General features: G+C 41.9%; 1 protein-coding gene across 14 annotated transcripts in view; it reads left to right on the top strand.

Moving 5' to 3' along the window:
• Positions 1–14,658, top strand: part of RAF1 (Raf-1 proto-oncogene, serine/threonine kinase) — a 79,078-nt gene that overhangs the window by 26,997 nt on the left and 37,423 nt on the right. For 2 of the 14 annotated variants that reach the window (XM_065074439.1, XM_065074432.1), the window contains exon 1: positions 7,097–7,243. The exons of 4 other annotated variants lie outside the window; for them this stretch is intronic. Coding sequence is in view for 2 of the 10 variants with exons in the window: in XM_065074442.1 (XP_064930514.1) it covers positions 8,844–8,846 (3 nt within the window). In the remaining 8 variants the exon portion in view is untranslated. 8 more of the 14 variants (XM_065074442.1, XM_065074433.1, XM_065074446.1 and 5 more) reach the window with 8 other exon arrangements.

Here is a 14,658-nt window from a genome sequence, read left to right as displayed (position 1 = left end):
CTTCAGCATTTGTAACTGTGTAGCTATATTCTAATGAGTCTGGCTTTCTCTGGAACAGCAGCGGGAGAGCAGCTTGGATGGAAGCGCTGGCTCGGCTGCTTCAGAGTTCCTTGTCTCTTAGAATCTCCCTTTGATAAAAGCAGCGGGTGACATCAAAAAGAACAGAAGTGAGTGTTTCTGTACACAACACAAACACCACACCAAGAAGAGGTTCCTCCTCAAAATTATTAAGAAAAAAGTTTGGCTTTTTAAAATGAAGAATCACAATAATTAGGATTTATTAAAAGATAAAGGGAAGTTTAATGTTTTTCTTTTTGTTGCCTATCATCTCTCCACGTTTTGAACATATATAGTTAAACATATATGCATGTATACATATCCTCCTATTTTACCATATCACTCCTGATTCAATACTTGTGATCCTTCATCAACCCCTGAAATATTCCTGTCATCCTAATGTACATTATTACAATGAATAACTTCTAGAGAAACTAAGTATTGAATACAGTTCAGTGACCACATGCTAGAAATTGTCCATGCCAGAAAAAATAATGCATAGCTTGAGGTCATGCCAAACCAGATGATCAGTCTCTTTATGTAGCTCTGTCTCAGGTATAATACAAAATATTCTGCAGCTGAGCACTTATATATTCAGGCTAGGTTTTAAGGATGGTTGTCAGAAAAGAGCTATTTATGCTTTCGTTTTGTTTTTTATGCAGTACCTAGCTCTGAATAGATTTTATTGTGGTTAGACTTCTTCAGAAATTCAAAATAAACCAAATAAACCAGTCTGGTAAGGTTTCAAAAATAGAACGCATGTATAAATCAAAGTGCTCTATTTATTGTCTCTGAAGTAGGAACGACTGTTCAAATAGCAACAAATTAAAGCCTAGATTATTTTTTCCGCTCTTAGAGATCCAATAATGTTTATTCAGACTGAGTATTTATTCACCGTGCAGGTGTCACCCATCAGTTCAGCACATCAATTTCATAAAACATTATTCTAAAATTATTTTCACGCTTTGATATTCTCAGTGGAGGTGATATACCAATTCACTTGCCATGTTTGTCTTACGCTCCTCTTCGGAGCTTCCTAGGCTGTGTCTGTGACAAAGGGCACGTTCCCCAGGTTCTCCGTCCTGCTGCTGGGAGCCTGACTGCTGTCCCTGCACCGCACTCCCAGCGACAGGGCAAAAACACCCCGATAAAACAGATATACCCAGCAGACACAATTTAAGAGTTCATTTTGAAACAATGTGGCTTTAGTTTTTTTTGTATTCTTATTTTTTTCAGTCAGCTTGTACGGCATTTGCAAACAAATGGGCAGCCAAGGTCCACAACAGCAAATGAGTCAACACTGTGCAGCGGGGACAATTGTCTGTAAGCAGGACCCGCGATGTACAGCTCAGGTTTCAAAGCTATGACCAGCGTTCTTTTGTGTCACGACTTCTGTTCATGCTGGAAGAAAATGAAATCTTGGTAATAAGTACTGCAAACGAGAATCTGAAATTCAGGAGAGCAACTGAGCTGCTCCTGTGTGGAGAAGGTGTGAGGGAACTGGCTGGGGTGGTGCAGCGCCTCTGATTTTTCCTAGAAGCAAACAGCATTGCACTGAAATTGGAGAAGCAGAAATTCCCCGCTGCACTGCAGAGAACAAGCCCAGAGACACTGGATATCTGTAATACCATAAATTACAGTAGGAGCATATGGAGGATTGAAAACTGGTAGAGAGTTTGTTGAAAATTTTAAGACTGCTTCATGTAAGAGTATCAGTGAAGAAAGGGTAATATATTACTTTTTTCTTCAGTAAGAGAATACAGCTTTCTGTTTGTAGAGTTGCTCTCAGAATAACTTATTTATTACTGTAAGGCTTAATGCAAATCTGTTTCAATTTTACTCTGAAGCATTCCCACACAAACTTGTACTGAAAAGCTATTGCAATTGACATTTTCATCAAATATTTTTATTGTTAAATTTATATAAGGACAACCCAAGAACCATATAAAGATGACTACCTAATAGGTGAATTCCAGTGTTTGAGATAGGATGGATTCTGGAAGAATATACAAATCTGTAGAGGATCACAGTCGTTGACATTACAAGCAATAGCACGTTTTTTAGATAAACACGTTTCTTAAATGGAAGTGTTAAAGCAGTAAAAAAAAATAAAGGAAGGAAAAAATAAAGAATAACTTAAATTTATATACAGAACTATGCGGTCAACAGATAAGGCAAAATTTGTTTGCAGTACTGTGGAGGCAACTATGGCACAATGTATTTCCCCCAGGCAGTGTTTCACGGGGTGTGCATGTGTGTCCCCGTGTGTGTCACACAACAAAAGAAACTTTGCATGACAGCTCTTTGTAACTGTCCTAAAGCACTTAAATTGACCCTGCAAGCAAATAAGCTGAAGTGAAGTTAAAAATAAGCTACTGAACCACGAAGTGTAGAGGAGGCTTGTATCAGACAGTCCATTCTGTATCATAAGGTACATGACTTGGCAGTGAGATGAAGATTTACTGCAGGAAATCCTCTTGGGTTAAACCCTGCAGAGCCACAAGCCTCTGTGAGTCCGCTTCATGGCCCAAGTGACTCCTCCGAGTTCTCCAAGCACAGGAAAATGGATCTGCTCCCACAATCCAGCCCTTCCAGGGAAGCAGTGAAGTCCCTACTTTATCTATGATGCTAAAGACTGAAGCTCTCAGAAGGAGATGTCTTTTTGCGTTGCGCCCATGGGAAATCAGGTGTTACTTTTCAGAAGGAAAAGAAGAACTCCTGGGATTCAGCCTCACTATTTGGCTGAAGAGTTGCTGAGCAGAGTGGAGGAACATACACACTGTAGCCAGCACAGTACCAACCACGGTTAGCTGGACATGGTTAAAATAAGGAGAGTTTGTTCAGGATAAAACAACACAAATAATGTGAACAGACTGTGCTACGGTTTCCATTCCAGCAAAACAAGTTTACTGTCTATTTAACAGCTTCATGTATAAAATGTCCTATTGTTGTAATGTCTGCAATTTAAATTCTACAAGGCATGAAAAAAACCCAAACAAACTATGCATTATGTTCCCACCCCTCTCCTTTGATCACTTCAGTAACATGGAGAAATAAAGTCTTTCAGCTGAACTACAAAATATAAATGGTTTATGCACCATCATACAAATAAGATATTCCTTATTTGGAGTACCACTCCTTTGGGTTGCTATTGCTTGATTTGTTCAAGGCCACTTTCATGCCCTCTGTACGTTGGACTTCTTTTGTATCTAACTTGACTCAAACTTTTCTCTTACTCAGAAAAAAATCTTATGGGGCAATAAGAGGATTATTTATAGCATATATCAAAAGACCATGCGGAAGCATGATGCTTTGAGTGTGGCTCAGGCTGAATAACCCTGGATAGAATGGCAGTCTGTCTATAGCAATCGTTGGCTTGAGGAGTAAGGGGGTAAAGTTTGAGACCCAAAATTCCATAATAAAGTTTTATATATATATATATATATATATATATACATTTCTTCATTTTCCGGGCCAGCATTACACTCTTAATTGTTGCTACTCATTCTTCTGAGCCTCCGTTTTATGTACTAAAGATTCAATACCACTTAAAACATTTAATATACAATTTTGAGACTCCCCAGGTAATCAGAGTTAAGTTACAGGCACCAGCCCGCTCATAACCCAGCAGCACTGGTTCTCATCCCCTTCCTCATCACTTCTCAGGCTGCTTTGTAGAGACATAGAAAGTATTTCAGATGATGACAACACAAGATTTTATTCTATGCCTGGACAAACAAAAAGCCCAACCCCTGGACACTCACATGTTAAACATATTGCAAACCCAACCACTAAACACAAACCAGATCAGCCTCAGTAAGAATGCTAATAACATTCAGTTTATTTTGGAAAGTTCGTTCAATTTTTGTTTCCCTTCTACTTTAATGCTGTAATGTTTGAGTTTCTTTGCTGGGTTTCCTTGTTCGCTTTTGTTGTTCTTTCTTGTAATTATTGTGTTTCTTTGCATGTGCTACATTGTTTAACTATCTGAAATCTGGCTTGGCTTCCTCCATATCTGTGTTCATTTGTTCCATGACTACAATCCTTGATCCTCCTACTCTTTTAAAAGAAGTTTGAGAATTTATGAATGGTCTTCTCTAAAAAACACCAGTACCCCTCTTTTCTTTCCTTTTTTTTAAGCTTCTTATGGCATATTCTTAATCATATTTTATATTACAATATTTCAAGCTCCTTTTGCATGTTTTGCCAAAATCTGTACTACTGTCTACCATTTACATGGATATGCTTAGTCTTAAGCTATGTGAGTATTTATTTTACGCGCTGCTTTGAGTTTATTTGTTTCTTCTGGGCCAACTCCCGCAGTCAGATACATGGATATGACTCTTGTTAAAGTCAGGCACACTGTGTATGTGCATCAGAGGACTACTGCAGTTTAAATGTGACACTTAAGAGAAAAGTTACTGTATAAGAATTTGAAAAGAACAATTCAGATTCATAAATTTTGTCTTTAGCAGATACCTTGTTGGTCTGGATTTGTTTTTCTAGTGTTTTTTGGTATATCTGAGCCCATGGTAATGGGGAAGAGAATAAGCACTTTTCCTAACAGAAGGCTGATATATCCATGTGGTTTGCCTGGTGCTGCAAAAGTTTAGTTAAATCTTTGTTTTAGCAATGTCCTCTAAATTGAAGGCATCATTACACTGGCAGGCAGGTAACTTCTAGAAACATGGCAATAAGGTACTGAATCACAGTGTTCTAGGCATGGACATTTCTACTGCAGCCTTCTAGAGCTCTGGTTGCCATCCCCATTTCAATCTCCCATTACTTGGCAACCACACTTCTTCCTAGAGGCACCAGTAGCTAAAGACTTTGTATGGTGTTTTTTTGGTCCTTTTTACTTTGCCTTGTGTGGGCCTTAGGAGGGCCAAGCCCAACAGTGCCGCTCTTGCTCTGCCTCGGAGGTTAATGCGACTTCAGCTGAACTGAAGCCTTGGTTTATATCAGAATAAACCTTCTGTAGAGAAATCCCACATAAGGCTGAGATAATTTTACTGGAGGCTCTTTTTAGAGGAGTGCTTCTTTAATTAACAATTAATGTAACATGACTGCAAATGTAAACGTGTATGCTCTTTAAGTCAGGAGAAGCGTTCTACTTTGCAATGGCTATCCTTAGAAGTTTTGGTTTGGGGCAATAAACGAATTGTTTACCATCGAATGCGCAGTGCTGCACGTTTTTGAAGCCTGACCTACACCCGGCTAGTTTGTGGTGCTTTGAGTCCCTCAGTGTCTGTGGGAGGCTGAGTTCACACAGGGGCTGCTGGCTGACAGCTGCTCCCTTTCTCCTCCAGCAAAAGAGGTTACACGCTATATATATATATATATGTATATATATATATATATATATATACATATATGTATATATATATATATGTATATATATATATATATATACATATATGTATTTTTTTTAATACTTTCTCCCCAAATACCTCTCAGTTCACGCCCCATCCCCCTCAGCATGTACCATCCCTTAGGGATTGCTGCCCGGTGCCCAGCCCGTGGCTGCTGTGGAGCAGGTGGGACTCACGGCCGGTCCTGCAGCGGGACGGGGGAGGGACAGACTCGCAGACATAAGTTTTTTAATCATAGACATCACCATTTCCTAAAACTTAAATCCCAGCCTAAAATATCCATTCTGCTGAAGTGTCTTGCATAACATCGATTGTTTGGGGAAAAAATAGTATGCTGTACAACTTTCATATGTGGAAGTACCCAATAACAAAGTGGTAACAAACGGCATTATAGAAGAAAACCCTTGGGTTCATTCAATAACAAAGTCAAAATAGTTAATGTTACGATGAAGCAAGTGAAAGCGCTTTAAAGGACTATTTTTTCACCTCATAGATCCTCTGCCTGTGTAACTGAAGTGTAGTTATAAAAGCTTTTCTTTTAAAAAACCCTTTGGAACAGATATTATCATGTAACTTGAACGACTTCAGAATATCCCTATACTCTTCCCTAGCTCTCTATACACAACAGCCCATCACCTATTCTATTTTGCCACAGAAGTACCAGGAACCACCCAATGGTGTGTTCCACTTCAAAAACTGTTTCAAAAATTATTTCAGGTGTAGAAAAACAGCTTATGTTGATCTGAAGCAATTGCTAGCAGGCAGAATAATGCTAAAGTTGAGCATGCAGTGCAAAACAGACCCTCCAAATTCAACATGCCTGGAGCCCACGAGCCTCTTAAAATTTAATTCATGTTTAAAGACAGTAGGTGAGGTAGAATTAATAAGATGACCAGTTTCAAAACCAAAAATGTATTAATCCAAGTAACCTGAATTATCTAGCAGATGCTGAAAGTTGTTTCAAATCCCTCAGCATCATGTGCTTCAGCACATTCTCCTCTCTGGGTATCACAGATATCATACGATTTAAGGCATATGTGTTTTTTTCCCAAGAAGTAAGAGATTTAATGAATTTCAAAATGCTAATCCTCTACAGAAGAATGCTGGTAGCATGCTGTGGTAGCACGCTGCAGGCAGACCTCAGCAGCGATCCTTTCTTACCTGACTAGATGTTCTAAATGTTTGAGGGCTCAAGAGACTGCTCCTGACTCAGATTCCACAGAGTCAAACAGGCCAGATATTTCAATCCCCAGAAAATAACAAGGTACTTGACAGCAGCTGAATATTCTATCTGCACAGCTACACAGCTTAACTGTCCAGCAAGCGGGAGGCTCAGCCCAGGCCGGGCTGGGCGGGAGCGGCGGGACCGCCGGGCTGAGGGCGCCTCTGAGGGGAGGAGGGGCGGCGGCGGGGTCGCCCCGCCAGGCCCCGCTCCAGCTGCCCCGGCGCAGCGGCAGAGCTCATCCCTCACACCCAGCTCGGATCCCGAGGGGCTGGAGGAGGAGACAGGCTCCGGTGCCCCCGCAGCACCTCAGCCGCTGCCGCCGCTCGCAAATGGCGGCCCGGGGGGGCGCGGGGAGGAGCGGGCTCTATCGGCAGCTCGGCGCTCCGCGCTCAGGCCGAGGGGCGGGGCGGAGCGGGACGGGAAGAGGAGGCGAGGCAGGCGAAAGAGAAGGAGCCGAGTGCCGACGGGTCGATGGGCGGAGGATAAATGTCTCGCTGAGTGTGAGGCCGCCATTTTAGATGAGGAACGAAAGGAACGGCGCCGAGTGGCACAAGAGCCTGGGGGGAGCCGCCGGGAGGGAGTGACATCGGTAGGAGCGGCGGTGGGCTGAGGAGCGGCAGAGGACAAGGCAGGGAACGGGGGAGACAAGGGCTCCCGCTCGGCGCTCCCTTCCTCGTTGCTGGCGCCTGGAGCGGCGCCGGCTGCTCCCCGCGGGGCTCAGCCCCGGGCGCGCTGACCGGCCGCCGCCTCGGCCCTGAGGGGAGGCAGCGCGGGGGGGCGGCCGCTCGCCCCTGACAGGCCCGGGGGAGGCGGGAGGTGAGATCGGCCGCCTCCGTCCCGGCGGGTCGCGGCTCCTCGCCGAGCTCTTTGCGGTCGGATGGTGTGCAGCGCTGGGCCGGCGTCCCAGCCGCGGGGCCGCCCTGTGCGCCGGGCCTGGGGAAGGTGCCGCAGCCCCGGCGCGGGGGTTGTGAGGGGGTCTGGGGCCCGTGGCGGCCGCGGCGGCTCGGGGGAGGCGAGGGCAGGTGTCTGTGGCCGCCTGTCGGTGCCAGCGCGGAGCCCGGCGATGCGGGGGTGTCCGGGCTGGGGCTCCGCACCCCCGCGGCCGCCCCGGAGCAGCCCAGGCGCGGGGCCCCGGCGGCGAAGGGGGGTGCCCGGCGGTGGCTGCGCTGGCCCGGCCTGCTCGGGGCTGGCGGCTCCGTGTCCCCTTCCAGTGGGGACTCCCGCACCTTTCTGGAAGCCTTGTTGGCCGAACCCTACGCGTTTAAGTTGTATTAGCATAACTGAATGCACTCTGCTTGGGCATTCTTCAGTGTGAGCTGCTTTTTCTTTTTTTTTGGCTTAGATTCAGTTTGAAAAAAAGACATTTGAAAACTGGAGTAAGATGGTTTCATTTCCCAAGTTGTTCTAACTTGTTTCAGCTTTTACATGTATGAATGGTGTTACTCCAGAGCCAGGGCTCGAAGATTGCTGTTTCTGGGCTCTTTTTATCTACATTCTAAATGTACACACACAAATAACCTGCCCGTGCTAACAGCAGCACGGCTCTTGCCCATTGTTCGTCTGGCCTACGTCAGGCTAAATTATCAGTATAGAATTTATTTTCCTTCTTAGCCTTTAAGTGACATCCATAAATACAGGGACCTTACCTGGGACGGTGAGGCCTCAAAACCAGTTGTAGTGGAATTGCTGCAGCACAGTGTGCATTCCAGATGCAATTGTAGGTTGTCATAGGAATGCAAGATGGGAAGGGTCTGTAATGGAGTAAAACTGATGTTCTTCAAACACCGAAGCCAGCTTAACATATCTGAAAATAGTTTTCTACAAAAGACTTTCTACAAAAAGACTTTTAAAATGTCTTTTATCTTAATGCTTCTGAAAAACTCAGCTCCGAATATTGCCTAAAGGATCACTGCATTAGGTAAAACTAGAATATAATTTGAACACACGTGCTTATCCTTTAGGACATGTCTACAGTGTTGGTGCAGAAGAAAAGGCAGAATTGGTGAATGTGAGAGTTAATTTCAGACAGTTCAGTCAAATCTGTTCTGTGGACACTTATTCAGAATGGAAGTGGCTTTAATTTAGTTTGTCTTCATGAATATTTTCTGTAGGTAAACCCTAAGGCTACAATTAATCATAAAAACGGTATGGAGCTGTATGTATATTCATGCAATGGATGACTGATTAATATGGTAAGCAATTTAATCTCACATTATTAAATCAGATGTGAACTAGCTTATTTGGGTTGGAGCAGTGGTGCTTTCAGAAATCTGGAATGTGTTTTTCATATGATTTGTTGCCATATTTAATATCTTCAGGACTGGACAACTTATTGTGCAACACTGCTGACTAACCTGCTTTGAATGAAAATCTGGAGATTTTTTTCCAAAGAAGACATAAACCTTATTTTTTCAGTTGAATGCCTTTGGTGTGTACATAAAATTTTCCTTTTTTTTTTTTTTTTTTTTCCCCTTAACAACAACAAAGTCTATTCAAATTTCATATGAAGTTACTGCTGTATCAGGGGTTGAAGTTACTGGAGCTTATTAAAATAACGCATACTTTATAAACCACAAACATGACCCACAAAAATCATCGGTCAGCACTTCTTAGTATGCTAAATCAGCACTAGTTTCTTCTGGGACATGTAATCCCCTCCTCCCCCCAGTTTATTTGGCTCCTTCACTACTGGGAAACCAGGAGTTGAGGAAAAAACAGATTCTGTTTGCCCCTGAAAGCAAATTAAATGGAGATGCTGCGAGCAGTTGGTTCTGAAACTTTTTGAGGAGATGGGAACCAAAAGCTGTCAGTTCAAACAGCTATGTATGACTAAGTCTAAAAATCAGTTAGTTTGAAGTGCTGAAGTGGTGCTGACAAATTCACTTTTGTGTTATGGATGCAGAAGGTTTAAATTATTTTTATATTCCAAAGAAAGTTATAAGAGCAAATGAACTAACCAAGTCTAGTTCAACAGAGATTTGTGTTGATCTCTGATCATCTCTGCAGCAAACATACTGTCGTTCTCACCTTCAGCCGTTCCCTTTGCCACCCTTTTGTGATACCTCCAGCACCTCCTGCTTCCTCATTTTGATGTTGTCATACTTAAACACCTTCCAATTGTTTTCTTTTTCTCCTCTCCCTCCATTTGTGTGTTGATTGTCTGCCGCTTGGCCTCTCAGCCAGGCAAGAGGGGCTTTAGCCTCCCACCAGAGGTTTCTGCTGCGGTTCCAATGAGGAGGATGAGCAGAGCGAAGGATTCTTCCCTGCTCTGCCTCCCTATTTCCATATTGCCATAGCTTGTGGGAAATCTGTATCCTCGATGCCCCTCCTGAACTGTTTAGTTGAAATGGGAGTTGCTGGAGGAGCAGCAGCAGGACAGCTGGGTGGCAGGATCACATAAGACCAGCTGCCTAAGAAACAGGGGTAACTCCTTTTATTTATTTGTGCAATTGAATTTCCAAAATGCTAATTCATATTGAAACAGATGAATAATTGATAAGGATGATTGTATTCTAAGAAAGAAGTTCCTGGGCCATCTTTTAACTTAAAGACTGTGTAGCTGTGAAGAGAAATAGGAGTGAATGTTCTCTTTCTCATAAAAACATCATATTGTATAAGTCAAAATTCTCTTTATTTGAGGAAGTGGCAAAAATAGTCAAAGCAAGATTAAAACTTGTGATTTATCTATAATTTCAAGCACAGTAGTAGAAACACAATTTCAGTAAGTTTTACATAAGTTTTATTTGTGAGTGAGCTGACATGTTTACATCTGCATTGTACTAATTTTGATTGATTTTGCATAACTGCTTATGCAAAAGCCTTCAGTATTTTCTAGTATGAAATAGATCCACTATGCATTGAATAAAGTGGTGGAAATATTTTGTCAGCTCTAGAAATTAATGGAAAGATGAGTTGATGCAGCACTAGGAGATCAGGTAAAAATACTTTCTGACAAATGAACAAGGTATTTTAGCAATGCGGGTGCATTAGTGCATGGGTTTTGAGACAGCATCCAGCAGGTACAACTTACCCCGTATGGTATTCTGGGTGGGTAATCCAAATATATATTTAGTGATGTTCCTAGTTTTTCTGAAAAGAAAGTCTGTTTTGGACAAAGTTCTGTGAATAATTCTCAGTGCTCTGTTGCCTCTCACTGCATACACTATTTTTTGTAAAAAAACCAATTTTGCTTTGAAAAGCAGCTGGTGCACGTTTATTCCTTTAGTGACTTGAATATTGTGTTTGTACAATAAATGTCATCTGTTTCACACGGAGCTGATTTTATTGCAGCAGTGTGTACTGACCTTTTGCAGTTTGATAGAATATGGTCATCTTGTGTACTGAAATTCTGCAGTGCATGCAGTAGAGGAGGATAAACAAAGCGCTGTTCTTGAGTCATTTGTAAACGAGTAAAGCGTTTTCTTGGTAGACTTCAGAGCTAAGAATTATAACTGATCATTAAGGAACAGAATGTTTACATAAGTGAGTATCCCTTTTTCAGGGTTTTTAGTGACAGAGTCGGTATGGTTGAATTATATATTTTACAGAGGTTTTTGCTTGCTTACGGGGAACAACAGGCTTTTTAGAGCTAAGATTGGAGAGGCTTTGTGTAGGACGCCAGGGTGGCAGATGCAGGTCGCTGCATTGGTTTGCAGTTGCAGGTGTGTCTGTTCTGCTGTTTCTCCTGCATGTTCAAAACGGATCCTGCATGCTTGCAGAAACGGAGCAGGAGCACAGTTACATCAAAGCCCATTGGTTTTAACTTCAGGCAAAAGAGTTTTTTGCATTGCCTTGCAAATCATCTGTGCCCGTGGTGAATATGTAAGCGACTCTGCCTTGTTTTCTTTGCACTCATCTGAAGATCTGCACACGGGACCTGTATCTCCAGCTCTTCTGATATGAGCCCCTTTTTATGTTGTTGTTGTTCTCAGTTTCGTTGCTCTGTGGAATCGTTTCACTTGCTGTGTTGTGGCTCCCTGCAGATGTTGATTGCGATGGCGCTGCCAGTTTTCTCTTAGTGCTGCATTACATGGCTTCATTTCAGGTTTCAGCTTACGTCGCATACTTGCTATTGGTTCGACCCTAAAATATTTCGTTTCTGACAAACAGCTGACAAAAGGCTGTTAATTAATATTGCATTCCAATTGAAATACGTAGTATCGGTTAAGAGCAGTTGAGACACCGTGTATATTTTTAGTTCACAAGCTAGAGGGAGGTTGCTTCACTAACTCGCAGCTGGGTGTGTCGTGGGGTTAACCATATTAATTAAACCTGGCTCAGAGGTTTTTAAAAAATGGCTCAGAGCCCCCATTATAGTTTGCTGTTAGATAATTCTTTTCACTGTAGAGCGAGCTAGAGATTTGAAAACGAGAGTTTGAGGAGCCCCAAGCTGGAGAAGACTAGCAAGAGAAGAGAGAATGCAAGGTAGTGCACGGCTACAAGAAAGGTGTCTTTAATGCCTTTGTACCTCTGCAGGGCTAACATATATTGAGAAACTTTAATATGGAACTAATCTTCCTTTCTATTTTTCTGTAATGTCTTATTTTGCTAGTCATTTGCTTCCAGTATATATCCTTGTCAAATCTATCAGTAATTTGTGCTCATTTTTGCATACTCCAGTTTTGTTCCGTTCTCAAACATTTAACAGTGTTCGCTCAAAGCCTCATCATACTTTCAGTGCTTCCTAGCGTGGTCTTTAAAGTCTGTTGGTGTACCACAAAAGGCACTGCTCCCCCACTGTGACTCCTTGTTGGACGAACAAGTAAATTATCATCTTTTTTGCTTTCTTCTATTTTTTTCCAGTGTAGAAGAAACTATGAGATTTTACCTCAGAGTTTCTTGGTGCAATTGGAGGAGGCATAGTGAAACATGTAGAGAAACGTGTACTCCCTCGTCTTCGCATGGAGTTGTTACAGAAATGTAGGAACACAGAGGAATAGTCCTGCAAAGTAATAAAAATGGGGGGAGGACCATTAGAGTGGAGCTCCAGTGGTGGCAATGCTGCTGGGAAGAAGAAATACTAGTTAATAATATTTTAACTTTTTTTTTTTTTAATTCCTAATTTATTGCTACCCAAAAAATGCTAGTTATGTTATTCCCAAAGGATTATCATAGACAGTAGAATATTTTTATAAGTTTATTTTAATTCCACTTAATATGGAGATGAAAGATCCTATAATTACCTCTTTAGCTTCCAGTTGAAAAGGTGCATTTTGATATATGACACTTAGGTTATTTTAACTTTGTTTTAGAAACTGTTTTCTAAGTTTCACTGAAAGCTGATCATATGTATGACAAAGGATGTGACTTCAGCTTCAGATTCTATATACCCATTTTCTTAGAATTCCAGAAGTTCAGAATTTATCTAGCAACCGTTAATTCCAAGATTACTCTCAGGTAAATATTTTCCTTATTTTGATAATTTGGGATAGAATTTGAATTCCTTCAGATCTAATCTGTTTCATGAGCCCACTGAAAGAATTAATCAGTTCTTTCTTTGTGCCCTTGTGGCAATTTTATGGGGATTTTTGTAAAACCTATATTGTAAACCCCACACATTGAGTACGGCAAATGTGTCTAAGCTCTTTCTGCTTTTGAATTTGCATGAAACATATGTGTATTTCTTCATATATACCCATGATACTACTGGTGCCATTGTGTGCAAATACAAAACATTTTTGATCATGGCAGTGCTTTCAAATTTAAGGAGACTTACAGATGTTTGTGATCACTCAGTGTTTCCTAGAACAAGGGAAAAATTATACTAGTAACTGTGCGAGCTAGGTGGCATCCTGATTTTTCTGTCTGCCTTTTCCCTCCCTATTGACAACTTCTGAAAGCTGTGTGTGAACAATACCAATCCACGGTCACGAGTGGGCAGAAAGCCGGTGGTGTTGGAGGTGGGAGGATCCTGGTTTCCCTTGTACCTCATTAGAAGGTGGAGCAATCTCAGTCATCTCTAAGCCAAGCTGCTGGCTGAGGAACATGAATTTCTTCCAGCAGAGCAACATTTCTGTCTCCATCTGATCACCAACTAACAGTTTTAAACATTCCTATGGTGACGGTTGTTATCATTCTGAGCAAACATGGCAGAAAACCCATGTGGAGTTGAGGTGCAGGGGGTGGTTGGGGTTGAGGGGCTGCCTTTGCAGAACTGAGCCCAAACGGGCTCATTGCAGGATGGCACGCGCGGCTGCAAGAGCGCCTGCGAGTGAAGCAGCTTCCAGAATGTGTTGCAGCCAAAAGAAACAACAAAGTGTGCAAGCCTCTAATTTTATGCTGACATTTAACAAAAAAATAAACCGTGTTCTGAATTACGTCATTCATCTGTGTTAAATGCTTTAGAAGCAGGGATAAAGCTTACGCAGGCAATAATGGCAACTGAAACAAAGTGGTCATGTCAGAGTGATATAGTGGATTGATTTCAGCTGAAAGTGAGTTCCAGAGCTTACTCTTGGATTTCTCAAAGCTTTTAAGTTGACTGTGTAACTTGTTCACTGGCAATCTAGAGGTTATAAAAAGAGAGCCAGCTGATGTTGCAATCTAAGCACTGGCCATATAGTGGAAAGACTCTCCTTTGGCATGTTCACTAGTGCTATTTTTACCTATTCCAGTAAGATCTGCCTGTGTAATGTTAAATTACAGGACAGTACCTGGAATTATTTTGTTTTACAGAAGTGCTGTATGCTCTGAAGCAAGATATCAATAAAGTTGTCAGGCAGATTGAGACTAAAATTGTCTTACATTGGAAAATAGTTTTTCTTCTGTCACCACAAATAATACTGCTGCTGTAACTGTAAGAGATTCTTTCCCTTTTGCTTGCATATATTATGTCTGGCTTTTTAAAAATTTTGATTTCCTTTGTATATTGAGCGTTTTGTCTTTCTCAGGTTCTTGTGTGGAGACTTTAAATAGGCAATATGCATTTTAGAGACAGGGAATTAACAGTGTAGCCCAGGAATAAGCGTAGTAGGAGGTTTTTGTCATTACTCCCAAAAGCCTATC

Source organism: Columba livia, chromosome 10, assembly GCF_036013475.1.
Source record: "Columba livia isolate bColLiv1 breed racing homer chromosome 10, bColLiv1.pat.W.v2, whole genome shotgun sequence".
Classification (NCBI taxonomy): Eukaryota; Metazoa; Chordata; class Aves; order Columbiformes; family Columbidae; genus Columba; species Columba livia.
Note: the sequence above shows the minus strand (reverse complement) of the source record. Positions and strands in the feature narration are given on the sequence as shown.